This window comes from Hippocampus zosterae, chromosome 9 (genome assembly GCF_025434085.1).
Source record: "Hippocampus zosterae strain Florida chromosome 9, ASM2543408v3, whole genome shotgun sequence".
NCBI lineage: Eukaryota > Metazoa > Chordata > Actinopteri > Syngnathiformes > Syngnathidae > Hippocampus > Hippocampus zosterae.
This window is the reverse complement of record NC_067459.1, coordinates 12,212,385-12,235,977: the sequence shown is the minus strand read 5'-3', so window position 1 is coordinate 12,235,977 and position 23,593 is coordinate 12,212,385. Positions and strand designations below refer to the sequence as shown.

The window sequence follows — 23,593 nt, the reverse complement described above, 5'->3', positions numbered from 1 at the left end:
GCAACCGGAGGGTATTTCTTTGTACTGTGATAGAATCTTAAGACTATTTAAAGTGACACCAACAACACATGACTGAATGATGAGGCTGCACCTTTAGAAACCTGACGTAGAAAAAGGATGTGGGATTCTCTACGCAAACAAACATTGCAATGATGACAGATAGTTTGACTGCTGCAGATCAAAACACTTAATTATGGTGAGATGTAACAGACAAATGTCACCTGTTTGAGATTTTTTGCTCTTCAGGGGGTATTAAGCTCCCCCCCCATAAAAAAATGTTTTTTTAAAAGGTCCAAATTTAACTGAAAAAAAAGCAAACGTCGATTACCGGTATGTCTTTTTTACTGTAATCTTCTACTATAAAGTTTTATTTTAGGACAAAAGTCATCGTTGAATTTTAATATGGGATAATTATTTTTTTCTGAAGGGAAAAAAGCGATCATCTTCCAAAATGATTTTGAGAAACAAATGTTCTCTAATAGGAAGTCATATTTATTTTATAAATGTTTTTTTGAAAGAGTATTTTGAGGGAAAAAAGTAGATTATAATGAGAACTCAGTTATTTTTATGTAATCTCAATATTTTGAGATTAAAGTTTAAATTTAACGAGGGGGGAAAATGATTTTCTCCCCAAAAAAGCCTATCTTGTGAAATGTAATTTTTCATTGGAAAAAAAGTCAATCATACAAGAATATACCGGTAATTTTGTGTTACAACTTCTTTTTTTAAAGAATAGATTAATTCCCCCCAAAATAGAAATTTTCATGAGGAAAAAAATTAACATTTTTTTTCTTGTGTGAAGAAACACTTTTCATCTTGAAAATGATTTTATTCTTGAAAAGATGACTTTTCCCCCGAAAAAAAAATTGGAATTAAAAAACAATTGTCATCCTGAAGAAAATGTGACTTTTTATCTTTATTCTTATAAGATTACCACTTGCCCCCCAAAAAAGGTTTCATTTCAAAAAAAAATTATATTGAAAAGAAGACCAGTAGAGGAAAAATATTCAGAAAAAAAACCACTTGTTGAAAAGAAAAAAACCCCTAAAATAATACATTTTAGTTTTTGCAAAAATACAACTTTTTATCTGGAAAATGTATCATTAGCCTATTTACAAAGTTCCCAAAGTTATTATTAACTTACTTTCACAACATGACAAATACCAATGTAGCTCCTAAACATTTAATTATTTCTTGAGTTCTGTGTAGATTGTCATTAATCCAGGTCACAAAGTTTGAATCGAGGCAACCGGATTCTTCTTGTTAAATTTGTTGTCTCCCCCACCCAAAAGACGGTCAAATAGGACTTTGAGGTTCATTTTTCATTCTCGTGATATAATTTTATATGTGACCCCAATTCCCTCAGATTTTCTGAGGGCTGTACTAAAGTGATGAAAAACAAATAAACAATCAGTTCATTATCATCATCATCATCATTCTATTGTGGGTTAAATGTTTTTAGGGCTCTGAGGTTTTATTGCAAGGGCGTTCCGATTTGTCCATCTCCGCTTGCATAATCCTGGTACAGAAGTCTCCCGCGTGATACATTCATAGTTTGATAAAACTAAAGTAAAACCACTTAAATAAGCTCTGTCCACCGCTGCTTCCGGCTGAAAAATTACAAGGTGTTCATACCTCTGCTGTTGAGTCCCGTGCCGGTGAGTGTCAAAATGTAACTTTCGATGGGTGCCCTCAAAGCAAGGACAGGAAGCCATTATCGGACGAATCTGTCTGTTCCGCTTTGGCCCCCCGCGAGCTCTTGGCGGGGTTGGGCGTGGTCGAGTACTTGGGTGGGTACCTGATGAAGAGGCGCTCCTCCTCCTTCTTGATCCAGCGGAGGAGCTTTGTGATGACGGTGATGGCGCATGCCTTGGTTACCAGTGGACTGAAGCACGTGTACAGCTCAAACTTACTTGTCACCTGTGTAAAAATCATCAACCAAATATCTTTAAAACGTAATTTAACAGCTTCAATGTCGTGGTCATGCTACGCTAGCTTTGTCATAGGGAGAAAAGTATCTTGTCATTGCTCGGGCGACTACTGACCACCTACTAGTCGTCTGCCATAATGATGGAGCAACCAGAGGACACAGCCAATTTACAATTTACCCTTTGATAAAGCAGTGGTTCATGGGACATTATGTTGCTCCTACTGGAGTGCATGCCATGGCCACAGTATAATACAGACACTAGGATAAACTGTACAAATAGGCCATCTTGGCTCCTCGGTAGGCCGCTGTTATTCGCAGAAGATAAAGAATTATATGCCTGCGAGTATTGTGATATTGTCTGTCTACGTGTGTTGCTCCACTGTGTTCAAATATCCATTGTTTTTTGGAGGACAAATATCTGCAATGTTACATTTCTGGAAGTTGCATTTTTGTGAACAAAATTGTAATGTGAGATTAAAGATGACATTTTGTGGACTTTTGGAAAAGTTATTTTCTAAGGTTATAATTTATGAAAATCAACGAAATAAATTAGAATTGGTGAAATAAAATGGTAACCAACAAAAACTACATTTTATGTTAAAAAAACCTAAAACTACGAGTAAAAATGTCCTTTGTTTTCAGCTTGGTCAATGAATGTTATTGGGATGATTTTAAACGTTTTGATTACGGTATTGCTGTATGACCATAGAAGGAAGGTCGAGCAACCACTTGGGAATTGCAGTTTATGACAAAATAGTAACCTTTATTTATTTTTATTTGCACCCCACACTTCCATGGGAAAAAAAACTAATCAAAAATAAAATTAAAAACAAATTTAAAAATAAAAACTAACAAACCCAGTCTAAAGACTGATTGAAACTAATTGAAGCTGATAAAAGTCAAAATTAAATCAAAAGCAACTGCAACTATAAATATCCCAAACTATCATGGTCTGATACGTACCCACGCCAACAGAGTTTCCCTCTCGGCCACGTGGTAGATGAGCTTAAGGGGTCGAGAGTTGCTGTGGATGCGGCCGTGCATGTAACGGTAAAGGTCCAGCAGCCTCATTTTCTCCTCCTCTGTGTGGTATGGGGCTTCCATCTCGGGGCTGCCGGGTGAAAAAAAGTCACCGTTGGGGGCATACACAAAAATCCACCAAAGTACATGTTCTGGAAAACTGACGTTTTAAATACAGTATCTTCTAGACCAGGCATGTCCAGCTCCGGTCCTGGAGGGTCACTGCCCGGCCTGTTTTCCATCTCTCTGGGCTGCAACACACCTGATTCAGATGATCAGCTCAACAGTGAGCTCTGAAGCAGCATTAGAACAATCCTGATTATTTGAATCCTCCTGGGAAAGCTGGAAAACAGGCAGGGCAGTGGCCCTTGAGGACCGACCTTGGACACCCCTGTTCTAGACAAATGGTCGGGTCTCCAGAGTTGGAGCCCATCCATTGTTGAAAGTGCATCAGCGAGCGAGCTGTTGTGCACTTCTCCATCACTGTGATGTAACAGTGGGGCTCATTTACTGACCCCACACCTCGAGTCTCTGGCCATGATTTGACATCTAGGAGAGGTCACGATTCAAAGCCACTTTTTTTCCATGCTTTCCACTTGATCACTTTCGTACTACTTGTTCAAATGAATCAACGGGTTTCTTGTATTGCCTTGATTCGACGACAAAGCATGCACAAACAGATTCCTCCTCCATGTCACTCTGGAGATGGGGAGGAATTTCTCTTGTCAAAATAGCTTCATCTTGGGAAGTCTCGGTTGGACTCGCAAAAAATCAGTTGTGATACACTTTACCTCACTTGCATGCTATGACTGACTGGAGACCAGTCCTTGTGGACCCTGCATTTCTCTCACAAAATGTCTGCTGCGATATTCTCTAGCTATCCTCAAATTGACTAGGAACCATGTTGGACACTGTTTGTGAGGAAAAAACTCAGCTGGGATAGGTTCCAGCTCACACCCTAGTCTGCGACTTGCTGACAATATAATGACGATAAGCGCGATAGAACACCACGGAAAAAGCATGAAAGATGAAGAACAAACAAACCTGGTGAACTGTGTGAGCTGGCGGTGGTTGTCGGGCACGTCGAAGGGCTTGTACATGAAGTGCCTGAGGTCAGCGACGCCGACCTGGCTCACACTGTACGTTTGCGCCTTGGCGATGAGGCCCAGCGAGCCTTGCACTGCCATGGCCTCCTCGATACGCCGCTTGCACTCAGCCACTGCGTAGAAGGCCTCCTTGTCGGTGGAGAGCAGCAGCAGGCACACGGTGCACTCGGGCGGGTCCAGGTACGAAATGTATGTGTAGAAGTAACAGTCGGGGTTGAAGAGCGGAAGGCAGATCGGCGTCCAGATCTCGCCGGCCTGGAAAGCGGAGGAGGCGCCGATGAGGTTGAGCAGCAGGTGGATGTCGGCGGGCTCCAGTCGGGCATCCTCAATGACTGCCCTCTCCTGCACCACAGTCAGCAGCTGGTTCTTTGCAATGAGGATAGAAAAGACCAGGTTGGGCGTGATGGCCTTCTGCAAAATCTGGCTGAGGGAGTCCCTGAGCGAGGAGGCGAGCGGCAGGCAATGCACGGCCGTCAAAAGGAAGCTGGGGTCTGAGTCCATCAAGTCCAAGAGGCCGTCCAGGATCTTCTCCGAGCCTGCCAGCAGCCGCCGCAGGTCGTAGTTCTTCTTGTGTTCAAAGATTCGTGAGATGCTGGCCTGTGTGAGCATGCTGATGATCTGGTAGTAGACGTAGAGGAGCTCGCTGCGCAGCTGCTGCTCTGACTGTCGGCTGCTGGATACGCATACCAATACGAGGGGGCCTTTTTGGAGGAAGACCACTGTGTGCTCCTCTGATGGATATGCAGAAAAAACACAATTAAGTCCAATTCAAAATACTACCCCCCCACACCCCCCCCCCCCCCCCGCCCCGCAAAAAAAAGAAAAGAAAAGAAAAAAGTCCAGTGTTTTTTGGTCATTATTTTTTTTCAAAGCTCGAGAATAAATTTGTTGTAACGTCACTACAAAACGAAGCATGTTCTATACCATTAAAAACGGTTTCTGTTTTTTTTCTTTTATTTAGAAAGGGCTTTATTATTTTAAAAAATAGTAATGTGAAATAAAATGATAATATGAAATGCCATTATGTCCCCACAGATGGTGTATTTTAGTGACACTCACCTGAGTATACGGAGCGTATGTTATTATCTCCACTTTGCACAAAGGACACCAGTGCCATCATGACACCCATCGTAGACGACAGAGCTTCTTCGCTGCCATAGCGTGAATAGATGGGCTTTCCGGCTTCGCTCAGCACAAAAACGTGCTTCCTGTGCCGCCGCCAGCTTTCTGCCGTCACATCTTCGTCTCGGTGGGACCCGCCGTGGGCGGCCGGCGGAGATTCCTGGATTCCCACCTCCAACAGTGGTGACGAGTGACCCTTCACGCCGAGGCCTTGCTCCTCCAACTTGGCCTTGGCCAGCACAGTTACAACAAATTCCCCAGAGTCACTTTGGGTGCCGTCCGCCACGTCGTCCTGATGCTCCTCCTGACTTTCTGGCTCGGTTGCTTGGAGAGGAAGAGAGCCTTCTGTGTCCTGAGGGGGTTCTTCTGGGACATCTTGTGCCCGCTCATCTTCACAAGTCGCCTTCCTGGCGACTAGATCTGGAAACATGTGATTACCCAAAAGCGAAAGTGAGGTTGCCAAGGTGTCTGCTGCTGAAATGAAAACACAATGACAAACAGAATATGTCATGAGAAGGTGAAAAGATCAATTGCAACACTATTAGTTCATGACTGTTCTGCCCACAGTAAATGTTTCGGGCCATTTCATTAATAGTAATTCTATATAACTATATATATATATATATATATATATATATTCTATATATAGTATAATATAACTCTGGAGCAACTGGTCCTCCTGAGTTATATTCCTTTCGTTTCACCTTCGAAAGCAATGGCTGTAAGTCTGCTCATGTTTATCATTATTTAGAAATGTGTTTCGGAGATTGTTTTCCCTCAATTGTTGTTATTGGAAACTCGCTAGCTTAGAGTACTACTAACAACGTAGCGACGATGCTAAATTGATGCTAACAAGCTAATTAGCATGTGAAGGTGCTGCGAAAATGCATTGTTTATCACATTTTGAGCTGCATTTATGTCCTTTGTTAAACACCTGACGATTTGTGTTGTACTTGTGTACACGATATTAATGCATGTTATAAATCTGTTCATTTCAGTTCCACTCTACAATTCATTGAGCTGATGTCACAATTGTTCACTGTACGCCGTCAAGACCGTAATAAAGGCGCAAGACGCTCAGTTTCCTGGCTCATGAATAAATGAGTTTGGCTTGCTGTTGACCTGCGTTAACATACTCATAGTATTTAACACGTAGCGATAACAGTACAATGACTGGGGTGAAATATTAAAACCGTCCTCCCTGTAACTAATCCTCTCATCCTTGGCGGCAAATCAAATCGACTCCTATAAGTACAGTAGCATTTAACCCTTGTGCGTTGTGGATGAGGAATATCTAACCATGCAATACCGAGCAATGAGAGCATAAAATGGAGACGTAAATGCTATGGGAAACATTGAAATAACCCATTTGCAAATTCTTGCTCATGATTTGTATACTTTTGCACTACCTATTGCAGTCGAGTGAGTCAATTTCAATTGTAAAATGAATTTCAGGCCATATTGCTCAGCCCTCAGCCTCCATTTAGAGTACTGGTAGTGAAGTCTCTGACAAAAATCTGGGAAAAAATATTGACGTGTAATCTTATATTTTCTAACTAAGAACACATACAGTACTATACATTGGTACAGAATGTGAAACATTTGTGGTTTAAACATTTTTTTAAAAACACTATTACGGCAAGCAGTAGGTCTTGCTTTATGAACCATTTTTAAAAACCTCACATAGCCTTCTTTGTGTCTGTGCATGATTAGAATATTAGCTTTTAAGATTTTGACGGTGTGATGTAATTTTCTGTCACGTTTCTAAATGTTACTGTAAATGTTGCTCTTGACTGGATAAAAATTGCGAACTGAATCAAAATATTGCAATTATCTGACAGCAAAATCATGATTCAATCTTCTCCTAAAATTGTTCAGCCCTACTTAATGGTGATAAGAAGATTCTCCATAACTGCCAGTAAAAAACCCAGGCTAAAATTAAAGGTGAATTTGTGAATCGTAAACTGCAAATATATGGAGGAATACTGTACCTGCTGTGTTAACTTCTAAGGATGAACCACAAATCTTTACTCCCTGTGTCTCTCCCTCTTGATCATTGTCCACGTCCATGACACCATCCCAGTCACTGGAGATTTTGAAAAAAAACGCACATATAAATAAAAGGACAAATAAAACCAATGGCAGCAGGGTGCCAATTGTGGCAAGCCCATCTGCTTCACAGTCAAGAGACCCTGGGTTCAAATCCCAGCTTCGGTCCTCCTGTATGGAGTTACCATGCGTTTCCATGTGTTTTCTCCATGTACTCTGGCTTCCTCCCACATCAGACAAAAATGTTAGACTCACTGATTGATTTTAGGAGAATCGGAACAGGGGTTTGGGGGCCTCTGACCCGACGAATTTTAATATTTTCAGCAGAAAGGGGCATGGCCAACCCCATCTTAAACCCTTATATCTCAGGAATTACGGAGTCAATTTTAACAAAACACTGTTGGACTGTTGGAAAGGAAATTCAGCAAGGATTCCAAATCTACAAACATTTGGAAGATTGGTGCGTATTTGAGTAATTTAGGTTTTGACCTATTATTCAACCTCTTGATCTTGTGGTTCACATGACCGTAACAATTTTTTCCTTAAATATTAACTCTTATAGCGGCCCGGTAGTCCAGTGGTTAGCACGTCGGCTTCACAGTGCAGCGGTACCGGGTTCGATTCCAGCTCCGGCCTCCCTGTGTGGAGTTTGCATGTTCTTCCCGGGCCTGTGTGGGTTTTCTCCGGGTGCTCCGGTTTCCTCCCACATTCCAAAAACATGCGTGGCAGGCTGATTGAACACTCTGAATTGTCCCTAGGTGTGAGTGTGAGTGCGAATGGTTGTTCGTTTCTGTGTGCCCTGCGATTGGCTGGCAACCGATTCAGGGTGTCCCCCGCCTACTGCCCGAAGACACCTGGGATAGGCTCCAGCACCCCCCGCGACCCTAGTGAGGATCAAGCGGCTCGGAAGATGAATGAATGAATGAATGAATGAATGAATGAATGTGATATACCCGTTTCAAATGAACCAAAAGAAATTCTTAAGATTGTTGAAATAAAAATAAAAATGGAAATGTGAAACAGACTGGCTTACTAAAATTATTTGAACAATATTGTTGTTCAATGTAAAGAATGTCAGCCAAGGTCGGCCCCCCGACATTTTAACACATAAAGTCTGGCCCCCATGGCAAAAAGTTTGGACACCCCTGCTCTAAATTGTCCCTAGGTGTGAGTGTGAGTGCGAATGGTTGTTCGTTTCTGTGTGCCCTGCGTTTGGCTGGCAACCGATTCAGGGTGTCCCCCGCCTACTGCCCGAAGACAGCCGGGATAGGCTCCAGCACCCCCCGCGACCCTAGTGAGGATCAAGCGGCTTGGAAGATGAATGAATGAGTGAATTAACTCTTATGGTGGGCGAATGGTGAGAATGTCCGCCTTACAGTGCAGAGGTGCAGGGTTCAATTGCGGGTGCAGCCTTCCTGTATGGAGTTTGCCTGTTCCCCGCGTCCGTGCCGGTGTTGGTTTTTCTCTGGGTACTCCGGTTTCTTCCCACATTTCAAAAACATGCGTGGCAGGTTAATGGAACACTCTCAATCACAGGTGTCAAACTCAAGGCCCAGGAGCCAGCTCCGACCCGCCACATCATTATTTATTGACTAGTCTATGAATAAGGACTCAAAGTAACCGTACACTCAGATATGCATTGAATATAATTGATAAGTCAGTTAATTCATTGAATAGTCAACAAATATTCAATGAATATCTTAGGGTATGGTTACTCTGAGTCCTTATTCCTGTTAAACAATTAATCTTACATCTCTGAAACTCATGATTTAGAGAATTAGTTTGGAAAATGTGCATTCCTTGTTGAATTCCCTTTCCAACAATAGATATTTTGTGAAGATCTAAAGAGTAGTTCCCGAGATATAAGGGGTAAAAGGAAGGCGGCCACACCCATTTTGCCAAACATATTAAAATTCGATGGGGCATAGCTCACAAACCCCGGCTCCGTATGGACTTAAATTTGACATTTACTGTTGTGCCATTACTATCAACAAGTGCACCAAGTTTCATTACAATCCAAATTCGCTTGGTTCAACACAATGGGTGATTCGGCAAGGAATACGTACAGCATGGAACTAGATTAAACAGTACTGTTTTGTACTGACATTCTGCCAGTTTATATTGACAATGACTGTTTTTGAGACAAATGCATTTTAAGGGTATAAGGTAGGTTCCACTGATATGTTGACGGTGTTTTTACATTGAAATTAGACAAGAAAAAGTAGGGGTTTGTCTTATATTCGGGGTCTAGACGTTATACCCATTCACGACGCTAGATGGCGCCAGATATCAATGACGCGAATGCTGAACTTGACTCCCCAGGCCAAAGTGAACCACTGCCACGAAGAATAAAAATAAAAATAGCGGTAAGAATGAAAAGAGAAGAAAATAATAGAGGAGAAAAAATGGAGAAACGTAGTGACAATCTTGAGAAAAGTGGGTCGAAGATCGGCCAGGTTAACCGGCAGCTGAGGAGAAGTTATGATGTAATTTACATTTTAAAAGACAGAAGCCATTAATTTACGATTGTGAATGCACTTTAGATTTGAATGAGGCAAAATAACATGTTTTCTCTCAAATACAGTATATTGTTTAAATCATTTGTTTCAGACATACTGTAATTATTTTCTGTATAAATATTAATTTGGTGTTCAAAAAGTCTTTTTTCAAACTTGAGTCTTGAAAAAGAGGGGGTCGTCTTATATTTGGGCCAATATGGTATTCACTGCTCAAAATACATTGACAGCATAAATCTTAGTAAGGTTGCTTATTTTTTATCACTGCATTATATTGCAATATTGTAAATAGTCAAATCCATTGATTGATTTTGAGGGAACAAATATATTATCTCACAAATTGGGTCACCAACTCCGGCTTGGTGTGGACAATGTTTTCTGAAAGGTATCTGGGATATAGCCCATCCGTGATTCAATCTCGACCAGTCAAAAATGGAAATTGCCTTTTGCTCACTTTAGACCAGTGGTTTATCCTTGTTAGAGGACCGAACCCAACCAGTTCATATGCATGTCATTAGTGAAAAATAAAATGTTGATTTTTTTTTTTTTTACAAATTCAAGACATTAAAACACACATTTATTAAAAACAAAAAAAGTAATAAAAATTACATGGCCCAAGTATATTTTTTTAAATTGTATTACGTACTATCACGACAGTCACACGGTGACAAGTGAGCGAATTTCCCACAGCACTGATTGGACAAGCAATGTCATGTGGTCATCTGCAGCCAGTGATGGCCAAGCTGACATATCATAACTATTTGACATCTTGCGTTGGGTGTGTCTTAACCGTCATGGCAGAGGCTCCATTGAACCGCTGAGACCGATTCACCGAACCCCTAGGGTTCGATCGCACCCAGGTTAAGAACCACTGCTCCAGACCTTGTGACTGACTGCTGACCAGTCCTGGGTGGGTCCAGTTTATCTTGACAAAAGTCAACTGTGATAGGGTGTAACTAACCCGTAGCCTTAATGAGAACAAGTTCTACAGAAAATGAATGGATACTGAGCAGCAAGATGCTTTTTTGTGTGTCGGCAAGTTCAATTTTTTGTTCTATGGTTATCATTACACGTGCCCTCTTTTCCAAGTACCCTCCTGTTGCACCGCCACAAGAAATACACTAAAAAGCAATTACACACGCGTGTGGAATTAAACCTCAGCCAAAGTACCGCTACATTTTCTGACATGCGGTCTGACAACTTGCGGTCGTACCAAAGCAGACATCCCAAGACTCCTGTACAGTACCATGCATTAATGGCAGCAATTTTACGAACGTGGCGTCACATGACGACAGAGGTGCTGGTGGAATACAGTATTATCACATCGAGTACTCTATGGAATTAGCTTGGCACGTCTAGATAATACCTCACAACAAACACAAGTACTGTATTCAACCGTGACTTAGCGGCTGCCAAGAGGCTAACCTCTCGTTAATAATTTGCTTTCACTTGCACCCTTTTGTCTGATGGTATCTTGCACGCCACGGTGAAATTGTATTTTCAATTCTTAGCACATATGTATATCAAGTCAGTAAATGTTGATGCCAGTGGTTAGCGTGACCTACTAGCAAGCGACACACACACACACACAGTTGAATTTAAGCCCAGGCTTAAGAGTCGTCAAACCAAGTGAGCCGGAATCACAACCACAACAGGTAGAACTTACGTTGTTTAGGTACAGACGAAAGCAGAATTCCTAAAAATGCTACATGAAGTCTCGGTGGTCATCAGCCTTGATTCTACCCGTCAATGAGAAGAAAGCAAACTCTTCTCTCTTCTCGCAGGCAATGCATCCGGGTTCACTTACGTCAGCGCTGATTCAGCCAATCGGGTCGCTCGTTGACTCCAGGCGACCCCGCCTTCAAAGTATGTTTTAAACGGCGCCAAGAGCGGGTTTCTTTTTCAAAACGTCGAAATGTTAAACAAGGCGTTACAAAAAAAGAGAATATACATTTGTAATCATAAAACACAAGTATTGCTTATTTATGTAATGGCTCGCCTGATTTGGCAATGTGCTACCTAAACTACGTCAAATCATCCCGTATCCGCCAATAACTCCACCGTAAATATGCAACGCAACGTATTTCCCCCCCCCCCCCCCCACACACACACACACACAAATACAGATCTGTCATTGATTTGGAACAAGTCATATTAGAGTAAAAGTAGCATGTCACCTATCGAATTAACTATTCCAAAGAGGCCAAACCCAATCAAAGACAACATTTTATCTCGAAAATATGATTGATAAAAACATAATTTAAGTGAAAGAACAAAACGGCCAATACATTTTTTCCTAGAGTCATTTCTGCAATAAATAACCACCAAATAATCAAAGCTACTGCATTTTAAACCTAAACTCACTACCTCACTTATGCAATAATGAGCAATATCTGATCCATTTCATTTCATGTGTGTTGTTGAGTTTTGTATTTATTTTATTTTATTCCGTTTTATTTCCTGAAATACACTAAGGAGTGGCGGCCCGGGAGTCCAGTGGTTAGCACGTCGGCTTCACAGTGCAGAGGTACCGGGTTCGATTCCAGCTCCGGCCTCCCTGTGTGGAGTTTGCATGTTCTCCCCGGGCCTGCGTGGGTTTTCTCCGGGTGCTCCGGTTTCCTTTCACATTCCAAAAATATGCATGGCAGGCTGATTGAACACTCTAAATTGTCCCTAGGTGTGAGTGTGAGTGCAAATGGTTGTTCGTCTCTGTGTGCCCTGCGATTGGCTGGCAACCGATTCAGGGTGTCCCCCGCCTACTGCCCGGAGACAGCTGGGATAGGCTCCAGCACCCCCCGCGACCCTAGTGAGGATCAAGCGGTTAGGAAGATGAACACTAAGGAGTGGCACCCAAATTTCGTTGTATGCCAATGACAATAAAGGCGATTCTGATTCTGACCTTAGTTATCGTGATTTTCTCACAGAAAAGCATGCCCTACCAAATTAAAGAATTTCATTCAATTAAAAAAATCCATACTGAGGAGAATATTAGAATTAATCAAGCTGAATGAGCAAACTGTAAATGTTTGCTCTCTTGGAAAAAATCTTGGAAAAACGGTATTGTCTTTCTGAACAAAAAAAAATGCACTGAACATGTTCAAGAATCTTTCCACAAAGTGCATAAATCACCGTCATGTGGGGAACATTCCTGGAATGTACAATTTATGAATTTTAATAGAGTAACATGTACGCATTAGCGTACATTTTAGTTTTCATTACAAAAACATTTAGAAGACACTACAGACTACACAACATATATATATGACTAACAATTCTTGATGTCTTCATATTAAATGTTCTTTAATATGAAAGTGACTGAAAGTGACTGATTTTTTTATTTTATTTTATGTTTTCCCCATTAGTGCTGCATTTGAGATAACTACATACTGTGCACAACAAAGGATTACGCTTGATGGTGGACCACAGCATACTTGGGGGTTTTGCACACCTATCCGCGGATTGTATTATTGTATTTTCTTTCCTTTTATTTTATTTTTGTCAACCCCTATGCATCTATAATGAGTGTCAATTTTACGTGAATTTTGCCGCGAATAGCGTGGGTCAACTATGTGTTATAGTGTATTATCAATTTTAAAAAAGAAAAACAAAATAAGAAAAGGGCGGGCGGAGCTACATAACGTCACTGAGTATCCCTCAACACACTTCCGTAGCCAGCGAAGCCTGCTTCGCTCTGGCGAGCGAGAGACGTTTGTTGTTCTACCGATCGAGCGATGTTCGACAAATGTACTTGTCTATGTACACGACAAACGCTGGGAAGTAACCGGGCATTATGGAGCAGCCTTGGGACTTTGAATTTCTGTCCCGTATCGCCGACGGCTGCTTGTCGTTTCTTTCCGAATTCGCGGAGGACTGGCTCGCCAACGACTTGAGAGTCTCTATATTCAAAATCCTCCTCACCTGGTTGATTTTCAGTCTCCTGGCTATTCACTTTGCTTGGAAGGTTTACGGCAACACGGTGAACGACATGTATTATCGCCAGGGTGAGCATTTGTTTTTCTAGAATTTCTACCCGGTTGCTCGGGTAGCGGTAATAGGGTTGATCTGATTTGCTATCTTGTTGTTGTGTTCAGGTAGCGGCCAAAACGGGGGTACACCTGACAAAACAACTGGCCTGGGGAGCCGGTAGGTATCCCCACACTATTTGTGTGTTACTCTGTGTTGTTATGGTGTTTTTGTAGAGCGTAATCTCATTTTGTCATTGTTGTAGGGGGGGCACATCGGGGGAACCATTCAAATCTCATCGGGATTAGCCAGACATCTGAAACTCCCAGAGACAGTGAATGCACCTTCGAATTCTGACTATTAAGGGTTTGTCGTCAGTTTTTATAAACTTTACATGCTCCTAGAACACGATTGTAAATACACAATTGATTATAAATATTGTGTCTGATTATTAAACAAGATGCCTAGACTCAGTATAGTGGCTCACTGTATATTGGGAAAAATCTTCTGTGGTTTTTGCAGATAATGTGAGCCAATGACAAAGGTGTTCGCAGGGATGAATGGACCCCAAACCCCATTTTTTCCCGAGGGATCCCTTAAGTGCGAATGGAACTTGAATGCCACGATTTACTCACATTAGATGGCGTGGGTCGTGGGAAAATAATCTTGGCAAGTTGATGACATGCGGCACTACTCCTCTGGCATCACATCAAAATATTAACCCAAGATAGAAGATTAGCCCATATTTCAATTTTCAACTTAATCCCCCCCCCCCCAAAAAAAAACATTAGGTCAAAAATGGAATTGTTCAATATTTGGTTTTAATTATGTTTCAATATATTCCACACGGTTCAACAAGGACCACCAGGGATGGGCAAACTACGGCCCGTTGGTCTTTTTAATCCGTCCCGCCGAAGATTGGTGCATAATTAAGGTTTGATTGCATTCATTTCGTTTGAACTTGTAATGACCGGTATTTCAACACCAGGTGGCGCAGTTACTTCAAGTTGCAGAGCACAGGGAGGGAGGGGAAGACGAAGAAAGAGGGAGAGGGTAATGACCATGGAAGGGAACGTGTTATGTATCTGATTAAACGAAGCGAGTAACAAAGTACGAAACATTCAGGAGACGCCTGGAGTCGGAAAGTCTCAAATCTACGAGACTTTGAAAAACAAGGAAGCGATTCTTACTCAGTCCGATTCTGGCAATTTCCATGCTCAGAGTGAATTGCCTGTGGCTCAACCAAATGAACATTTCCTAGAATGGTTTGTTATCATGTTAAAAACTTTCCGCAAACTGGACCGCTAATAAGAGTCAGAGAGCAGTCAAATGTGAACAACAGGGGCTCAGTACACATCCTTGAGAACCAGTGCTGAGTGTGATGGTGGAGGAGAATGTTACATTATTACCCATTATTACATTATTACCCCCCCCCCCCCCGGGAAAATAATTGCCCACCCCTGAACAAGGTGGTAGCAAATAAAACAAAATATTTAAAATTAGACCAAGTTCTTTGCTGGTTGGTTGTTGTTGTTCTTATGCAGATCTGTTTTAAATGTATAACTGTTTTGTTGTTCCCTTTGTATTTGTTATGAGAGCCCCGATTATAAAATTACATAGGTGTCTGGTACAACCGCATGTCGGACATTCCCTAACAAACCAATCAGTGTCAAAATTGGATTGTGGGCCAGGCCATTTGCGGCCCACCATCCACTTTTCAGCGGCCCACGACATGACAAAATAATAAAAGTATTTGACATGGGCCGCAAGTTTAATTAAAAAAGGTGAAGGCGGGCAGAGTGAGCAGGGAGGGCGTCAGAAAAATAATTGCCATTAATACTAAATTTGTTGAAATACTGTGCAACATTTCTCAATAGGCGAAGATTCAAATGAACCATTTATGATTAAAAGAATACAATTTATCTTTAAAACACTGTAGTGAAGAAAGACAATTCAATTTTAGAGGCAAACTTGTTTATTTCACATTGTGCTCTATGGCTGATTTCTGAAGACATCACATTCATGATCCCCCAGGAACTGAAAAATGGCCATCTTACTACAGTTTGTTGTTTTTTTTTTTGGCTGTGAATGTGGAGATGTGATTCAGTTGCTGTTAAATGCAGAGCTGAATATTCGGTGAGATAAAGGGCCACCTTTAAAACATGGAAAATTTCTCAACTATTTCCCTTCAGACCTTAAACAGAAAGATGCTGATATTAATTAGACAATACAAACAATATATAATTGCTTTCTTGACTGACTTCAGCGCAATTCAAAAAGTTGAAGAATCTTAAAGTGGCCCTTTCATCTTTCCATTTATATGTATGTGGCCCTCAAACAAAAAAGTTTGGACACAGAACTGTGGGGGACTTGGTCCACAAATGGCAAGGGTTCACTGTTGTGGATTCAGCTCAAATTACACTCTCAGTCCTATTTGGCACTGTGTGGAATTAGCAGAATGTGCACATCCATGACATTGGTGCAGGTTAAACCTGGGACAACTAAGTTGCGTCCACCAGAGAGATGTGTAAAAAAAGTAAAGGAATCGTTGTTTTTAAGGAAGCTGACAATGTCGAGCTGTTGTTTTTGGGCCTCTTCATACAAGCCTGCATCCGTGATGGCGCCCGCCGCCTCGGTAGGGCCGTCCTGACCGTCAGTTCCGCCACTCAGGAAGACGGGACTGTCTGGCAAGGGGTGCAAGCCTCTCAGCTCCAGTCCCACTCTCATAGCTAGCTCCTGGTTGCGACCCCCACAGCCGTTTCCCGTCAGTTGCACGGTGGGCTCGCCCCCCGCCAACACGCACGTCGTGCCCTTTCCCCGCGAACGGGCCTCCTGCAAACTCTGCATGACACGACGCAGGTCCCCACTCTCTACTCCCACTGCCGGTCCCAGCTTCAGCACCTCTGCGGTGAGCTCGGATGGATTTTCCTCACGGGAGCAGGCAAAACGGGCCAGGAGGCCATAAAGATGAGACACTGACCTCACATCTCCGCACACTGTTGGTGATAGTACAATTGGGCGGAAACCCAGCTCAAGTGCTTGGCGGCCCGCACGCTGGAGGGCAACGCTGTTCGAGCCGATCACGTAATTGGTAACGTGCCCTGCCTCATCTTGTTCAACTTCTTTTCGTGGACTAAGTCTACCCAACACGTCCTCCACAGAGAGAGGGACAGAGTCAAGCAAATTGTAGCGCTCAAGGACTGCCAGCACCTCCTCACGACATACAGGAACCCGCACTGTGGGGCCGCTTGCTATCAGGTCAAGTGGATCGCCGATCACATCTGACAGTATCAAAGCCAACACCTGTGGAGAAGAGCGCACGCTGAAGACACGTTCATACAAAAATGAAAACCAAATATTGCCGATACCGAGTCCCAAGCCGATACTCAGGCAATGCATGAAGAAAAAAAAATCATACATCAGCTTTATATATTAGAGCTGTCAAACGATTAAAATGTTTAATTAAAAATGCAACTGTCATAACTCAAATTCGCAAAAAATTAATCGTGATTATTTTTTATCGTTTCTGAATTTCCTTTTATATTTTTTGTTCTTTTTTTTTTTTGACTGATATTTCAGTTTGCCTCTCCCTCCAAACAATAACGTCAAACCCGCCGCTCTGCCTGGAGTGGAGCTGAGCGCAGGGGAGGTTGTTTGTGTGTGTGTGCGTGTCACTAACTACATCAATACTACATACAGTATAATAATAATTTAAAAAAACATTGTGTAATATAAAACTAATCCATTATGTTCTCTTTCGCAAAATATTTGCACATATGTTTAAATTAGTAGGTTTTAGATCTTTTAATGTTTCGAAATAAAAATCGATATTTTTCACCCAATACTGTACTGGATTAGTTGAAAATTACGTGATCAACCCTGATTTACGATCATGTGATCAGATTGGGGCATCCCCAACAGAAATGGGAAACATTAGCCATTCTTGTATAAAAAGAAAACAAAATGTCTACCAGTGGTACAAAAGGGAAAAACACTCACTGTAATGGGGAAGCATTTATCTCCACGATGATAGCTTTTTCATGATTTTACATGATCCAATGGAAAAAATAAAATTCTTATGTAAAAAAAAATATATACCGGTATATATACAGTTTATACTGTATATAAAAAAAAATGTAATTAAAACATACTGAAATTCTCAAATGTGGATATGTAAGTGGGTATTGCATTTGTCGTGACTGCTGACTACTGTGTAACTTTCTTGTGTTTCTTTTGTTGATGCTTTGCTTCAGTGGTACTTTTGTATCAATGTGTTTTACTTTTCTATTTTATAGGGGGGAAAGCATTTTGTTGGTGAAATAATGAAGCATCAATGTAACAAATTTACATTTAACATTACAAACCTTTTGCACGTTATTTAATAGTAGCAGTAGTATTTAGTAGTGTGTGCATGAATGACTTGCATGCATGTGTGAATGCATTACGTTATCGCTTATTCCTATATGTATATATCTATATATCTATTATATATCTAAATAATCTCATCTTTTCTCTCTAACATTTTTTATCGTAGATTTAACATGACAAACACTTCATCAGAAGCTGCTTGTAATGGTCGAATTTCTGCCATGTTTATGGGTTTCTGCCTTCCATTGAAACACGGTGATCTAATCCGAAATAGACCCATCGCTGCCATATTCTAGCCATAGTTCATCTTTTTTTCCTACTTTCCCAGCAACAGAAGAGTTTTGCCCACTCATTCCCATTAAAAAAAACAAAAAAAAACAGTTGATTGCCATCATTGGCGCTCCTTTTTAGAGTTCCCGTTGTTGTCATTTTACGTCGATGGCGCACAGACTTAAGATATTTAATTTTAAATAATCTCTTAAATGGGAATTCAACAAAACGTCAAAGTAAATGCATAAATTACCTGAGCCGGGTGAGCGCACTGTGCCAGTCCTCCGCCCTTTAACACGGAGAGGGCGCGTCGTACCGTGTTCAGCTCCTGAATGGTGGCGCCAGCGGCCGCCAGTTTACGGGTGATATCCAGTTTTTCTTTGAGCGTTATTGGCGAGATGGGTGCAGGTAGCAATGCAGAACCCCCACCTAGTTTTACAACAACAGTGCCTGTCAACCAAACAACTCGTACATTGGATGGTATACAGCAAGGGTCACCGATATGGTGCCTGTGGGCACAAGGCAGCACCAAAGGTCCACATGAGTAGCCCACGGGCCTAGTATAGCCCACCGATGATGGAGCATTGTGATTTTCAAGGAATTTTGTGTCATGATCATTTGAAAATGGAAAGACAGAGATTTATAGAAATTACCGTAAGTGCCGCATATTGATATTTATAAATGTTGTAATTGTGAAAAGTGGGAAATCGTTTAAATGATTAGTGTCTTCACATAAGTGCATGTCATGAATTATTAGTAACTAGTGCGGTCACTAACTGATGTTTTAGATAAATGACAGAAACGCTTCAACAATGCTGCGAGAAGGCCAATTTCAAAATAAACCGTAGCTTATCAAATATATGGACATCAATGCCTAGGCACACTTATTTTGAAGTTGTTCCCAGCAGTGTGTCAAAGTGTAATAGCTGATTTGACTGTCTTCCAGACTGTTTGGTGCGTTATATTTATGTTGAGGACGCTACAAAAAAAATAATTATAATAATTATGCTGACATTGTATTGTACAGCATCCGTTGCCAGCATTTAAGATAAGATATGATATCCTTTATTCGTCCCACAATGGGGAAATTTACAGCCTCCAGCAGCAAGAATGTATGTAGAAAGAAGAAAGAAAGAGAAAAAAAACAACAAACATCTTCCAATTAAATACAATATGAACACAAATGGATAAAAATTATTATTATTATTATTATTATTGTTATTTTTTATTCATCAGCCTGACAGCAGTCGGTAGGAACGAGCGTCGGTAAGTGCCCCGTAAAGGCTGGGCGAAACACGCACACACCAAAAATATTGCTACAACGTATAGCGTAGACAGCGGACGTGGCTATTTGCTGGATATAAAGACCTGTGTTATAAACCCCATTTTTAATAAATGAATTTCTAATCCGATTATGTATTTTTCTTTTTGAACTGTAGTGGAATGAACATTTTTTTGTATTGCCATGACGTGTATTCCGTTACTCTCCAAGCATGTATTGTATTGTATTGTTATTGTACCTGAAATCAGCACAAGAAGCAGGTCTTTCTCCGTCAGCGCACGTGCTAGCTGAGCAATGCATTCTGCTGCCTTCTGAGCGTTGGCATCGGGCAGATTGTGTTGCGCGCCCTCCATGACTTGGATACGGCTTTTTTCTTTTAACAGCAGGTGGCTACAATGACAAATTTCATGAGTTGGAGTGCCTCCACAGTGGTGTCAATAATGTCAGTCAAGAATTTTAAGTATAAAGTAGTAAAGTCATAATAAAAAGCTATGAACATTTAAATTCATTTCATCTCAAATGTATTTTTTCCATATTTGTCTTTTGACCTTATTCTTCTTACATTTGTACATTTTACAATAATCTTCCCATGATATTCTTGTAAAAATTATTCTCTGAGATTACAAAAAAATTTATTCTCACAAAATTCTGACAATTTTCTTCAACTTTTTAGGGGGGTTGGGAATCATATTTCTCCCATGACAGTTTTATCCTTGTAATATGACCATCACAAAATTGACTTCTCACAGATCATAACTATAGTTTTTCATCCACATTATTGTTTAAAAAAAAGAACTATTCCGGTATTATTCTGAAATTACTTATTTTTTGTAACTTAATTCTCACATTTACCTGTAATCTAACATTATTCAAACAAATTTAGACTTTTTTGTCATAGTGTTCCAACTTTATTATCATGAATGGAACGACAACTTTTTGAATCGTATTTTTTCAACTTTATTCAAAATATTACATAGCATACTAATTCTAGTAAGAATAATTTAAATAACTTTTCCATCTTGTTGCTTTTGCTTACTGTTTGCCATGCTGCCGTAATGTCTGCTGAATGCCATGTGGCACGCTGATGATTCCTCCCACCAAGTGATCTCCCAGAATCCTCTCTGCTTCGGTGGCCATGCCAAGCACCGCTTTTCCAAACCCCACGACATGCACATTGTTTCTTAGCGTGAATTTGCGAGTGCCGCTGCCAATAACCACCACGGAGTCGTCTTGGCGTTGCAAACCCTGCCGAATGGCAACATCCGGCTGCACAGCTTCCACTGCCGCCGCAAACAACTCACGCGCCCGGCAGTGTAGTGACATTTTCCTCCTCCCCAAGAGAGCCAAGAATGGTTGAGGCCGGATCAGAGAAAGAACACGAGCCATTGATGCCTGAAAGAGATTGCCTGAGAGCAGGAAAAACATATATACAGCAGTTTTCCAGTGGTTCTCCAATGCCACTTTTGCATTGCACCAGTTATAACCAAAAACAACCTGGTTCCACCTTCTGTGGTTGCCTGTCCATGACACCTTTTTGAGGTGAATGACAATTGCACCATTCCTCAAAACCTCTTCCAACCTTCTATTCATCTTTTGAGCTAAAATCTAAATGTCAAAAGTATACAACAAAAACAAAGGAATTTATTTTGCCTTTCCGAGACTTTTGGTGGGGACAGTATCTTGACACAATGCTAATCGGAGAGTTCATCATGTAAACGAAAATCAATGGATCACAGAGTCAATAGGCTTTATTAGCTACATTCACAAGTTGCCATAAGTCAAAACTGATTACTGATTCGCACGTAGAGGCCCAGTGCTGAGACCTACCTGCAACAAAGTTGAAATGGAAGCTTCGTCGGTGCGTTTCAACTTAGTAAGCGAGCTAGTGTTTCAAAAGTCAAACTACCGACTCAAAAAAAACTATGCATGTGTGTGTGTAATGATTGACTTGGACTTACCACATGAGGCAACACCATTACCTCCACTGCACACATCTCTTCATTTGTCCCACTGCAGAATGCGCTTAACCAACATAAATGGAAAAGAATCCGAATAGGTTTTTAGCAACCAAGCCGTTTTACCGGTAACATTTGATTCATGAGTTATATTTTTAATGCATCAGGTGAAACTTCATTCAAAACATCTTAAATGGGAGTACGCACACACCACGTGTTTCTGCTTCACCCCAAATAAAGTTCAGATGTTCTAGTAGACCTTGACTGACATTTTTGCCTTCGAGCAGAAGTCTCACAGTTTTGTGCAAACACTAACTGCTGTTTAGAACATTCGTCTTTTTTTTGCATTAATTCTAACATTAAAGGTGGCAATTTAAACTCTGATGTTTGAACAGATAAGGAGCAAAGAGTTCTGTCAACACAACAACTCTCCTGAAACACCTCAGGTTAATATAAATCCACAACACAAAATGTGAGGCAATATGATGAGGTGGAGTCACAGACTGAGGAAGAAAGTACCGGTACTGTGATCTTCCCTCTGTGCCACAGACAGGCACAATGGTGGGGGTAGAGTTTCAAATTGATTAGTTTTTCAAACTAATAAATTGTGAACAAGTGACAAAATGTTTCGATGAATACCTGCTTGAGTTCAGCTTTAAGATAAGATATCCTTTATTCGTCCCACACTGGGGAAATTTACAGCCTCCAGCAGAGTCATCAAACATGCGGTGTGCTCACTCGCGGTCACTTTCTAGAACTCCCCCTTAGAGGCGGGACCTCTCAACCAACTGGAGTATGACGTACAGTTACAGTACAAACATTCATAAAGCACTTCTAATATAATAATAGCCTATTATATGACAGCCGACATGACGCTAGAAGTCAGACGGACACATTTCTTTCTGATAATCAGTGTGTTTTCCGCATTGCCCAAACATATTTTTATTACCGCTGATACAATCTCACATGGCGGGGGTAGCATAGATTTATTCAGGACAGGTTTCCTTAAGGATTGGTCATTTTATATACAGACAGTTGCGATGAAACAGCCATGGTGAACAAGTTTAAACAGAAAACAAGACTTAAAAAACCGAACACTTTCTACTAAATATGTCAATCATTATTTACAATGAATATAATTTGATTCGCCGGTTGAATAACTATTTTAAAAGTTAAAATACACGTTAGTATTAAAATATTAATGTGGTCTATATTTAATTAAATAACTGACAACTTCATTTGGCGTAATAATTTACATGCTTTTTTATGTCGATGCACCTGACCATTACCCTGAGTGAGACATCGGCAAAACCGGTAAGAATCGCCCAAGTACGTGGTAATAGCTCCATACCTCTGAGTTTCTTCGGAGTTGACTCAAAATCCATGTAGCTGGCTTACTCTCCAACCTGACTGAAAAGTACAGCGACACTAATTATTAGTGATGGGTCCAGCTACACCGATGCGTTGATGCATGCGCCGGGCTCACAGAGCAAACCACGTGTCGGTGCATGTGCCGCTTCTTTACGTCGCGTGATTGACACGTGAACTGCACCGGTGCAGTTTAGACTGCATCGGCTGCTTGGCACAGTACAAGCTGCGCCACTTAGTCCAGGGGGCGTCGACTCAGTGCAGGGGGCGTTGACGCAGCAGAAGCCCGCACAGTGTATCCTAAGGAAGTGCGTCTGGCGACACGATGCCGATTGCCGAAACAAGCTAGACCACACCCTCGCTCGAATAAAAATATATGTGACGGGGGTCACAACTATGATGGTCTCGAGCTCCACGTCGCTGCCGCTTCAAGAATACCAGACACTAGGATATGGCTTTTCCTTTTTTTATTGTCTGCAACACAGTATGGCAAATGTATCACTCCGTTACATATATGTTTGGGCAATGCGGAAAACACACTGATTATCAGAAATAAATGTGTCCGCCTGACTTCTAGCGTCATGTCGGCTGTCATATAATAGGCTATTATTATATGAGAAGTGCTTTATGAACGTTTGTACTGT

General features: G+C 41.2%; 3 protein-coding genes across 8 annotated transcripts; 1 reads left to right on the top strand and 2 right to left on the bottom strand.

The window, feature by feature from the left end:
- Positions 1–365: 365 nt before the first annotated feature.
- On the bottom strand, positions 366–11,581 carry mon1bb (MON1 secretory trafficking family member Bb). 2 transcript variants are annotated; one of them, XM_052075637.1, is made up of 6 exons: positions 11,410–11,581; positions 7,170–7,264; positions 5,116–5,652; positions 3,995–4,787; positions 2,894–3,041; positions 366–1,920 (listed from the first exon to the last, which is right to left on the bottom strand). In XM_052075637.1, exons 2-6 carry the CDS (start codon positions 7,246–7,248, stop codon positions 1,693–1,695), a joined length of 1,785 nt encoding a protein of 594 aa, XP_051931597.1. In that variant the 5' UTR covers positions 7,249–7,264; positions 11,410–11,581; the 3' UTR covers positions 366–1,692. The 2 variants fall into 2 exon arrangements, with proteins under 2 accessions (XP_051931597.1, XP_051931598.1); XM_052075638.1 differs by having other exon boundaries at positions 5,116–5,649; positions 11,410–11,579.
- Positions 11,582–13,381: 1,800 nt separating this feature from the next.
- Positions 13,382–14,472, top strand: tcta (T cell leukemia translocation altered). The gene is made up of 3 exons (XM_052075675.1): positions 13,382–13,744; positions 13,835–13,886; positions 13,972–14,472. The coding sequence occupies exons 1-3, from the start codon at positions 13,534–13,536 to the stop codon at positions 14,012–14,014; spliced, it is 306 nt and encodes a 101-aa protein (XP_051931635.1). The 5' UTR covers positions 13,382–13,533; the 3' UTR covers positions 14,015–14,472.
- Positions 14,473–15,663: 1,191 nt separating this feature from the next.
- Positions 15,664–21,637, bottom strand: glyctk (glycerate kinase). Of its 5 annotated transcripts, none has more exons than XM_052075642.1 (5): positions 21,585–21,637; positions 20,663–21,032; positions 19,865–20,016; positions 18,598–18,773; positions 15,664–17,009 (listed from the first exon to the last, which is right to left on the bottom strand). In XM_052075642.1, exons 2-5 carry the CDS (start codon positions 21,010–21,012, stop codon positions 16,137–16,139), a joined length of 1,551 nt encoding a protein of 516 aa, XP_051931602.1. In that variant the 5' UTR covers positions 21,013–21,032; positions 21,585–21,637; the 3' UTR covers positions 15,664–16,136. The 5 variants fall into 5 exon arrangements, with proteins under 5 accessions (XP_051931602.1, XP_051931603.1, XP_051931604.1 ...); XM_052075643.1 differs by having other exon boundaries at positions 21,454–21,631; XM_052075644.1 differs by having other exon boundaries at positions 20,663–21,018; positions 21,454–21,631.
- Between the last annotated feature and the right edge of the window lie 1,956 nt (positions 21,638–23,593).

Bases quoted from the DNA above. Each gene is read 5' to 3' on its own strand.
- mon1bb (XM_052075637.1), bottom strand. From the start codon at position 7,248: ATGGACGTGGACAATGATCAAGAGGGAGAGACACAGGGAGTAAAGATT. The intron at 5,653-7,169 runs GTACAGTATTCC...TTTTCATTTCAG, and splicing joins CTTAGAAGTTAACACAGCAG to CAGCAGACACCTTGGCAACC. The intron at 4,788-5,115 runs GTGAGTGTCACT...CATATCCATCAG, and splicing joins CATACGCTCCGTATACTCAG to AGGAGCACACAGTGGTCTTC.
- tcta (XM_052075675.1), top strand. From the start codon at position 13,534: ATGGAGCAGCCTTGGGACTTTGAATTTCTGTCCCGTATCGCCGACGGC. The intron at 13,745-13,834 runs GTGAGCATTTGT...TGTTGTGTTCAG, and splicing joins CGACATGTATTATCGCCAGG to GTAGCGGCCAAAACGGGGGT. The intron at 13,887-13,971 runs GTAGGTATCCCC...TCATTGTTGTAG, and splicing joins ACAACTGGCCTGGGGAGCCG to GGGGGGCACATCGGGGGAAC.
- glyctk (XM_052075639.1), bottom strand. From the start codon at position 21,216: ATGAATAGAAGGTTGGAAGAGGTTTTGAGGAATGGTGCAATTGTCATT. The intron at 18,774-19,864 runs GTACAATAACAA...TTGTAAAACTAG, and splicing joins GCTTCTTGTGCTGATTTCAG to GTGGGGGTTCTGCATTGCTA. The intron at 17,010-18,597 runs GTAATTTATGCA...TCTTCTCCACAG, and splicing joins AGTGCGCTCACCCGGCTCAG to GTGTTGGCTTTGATACTGTC.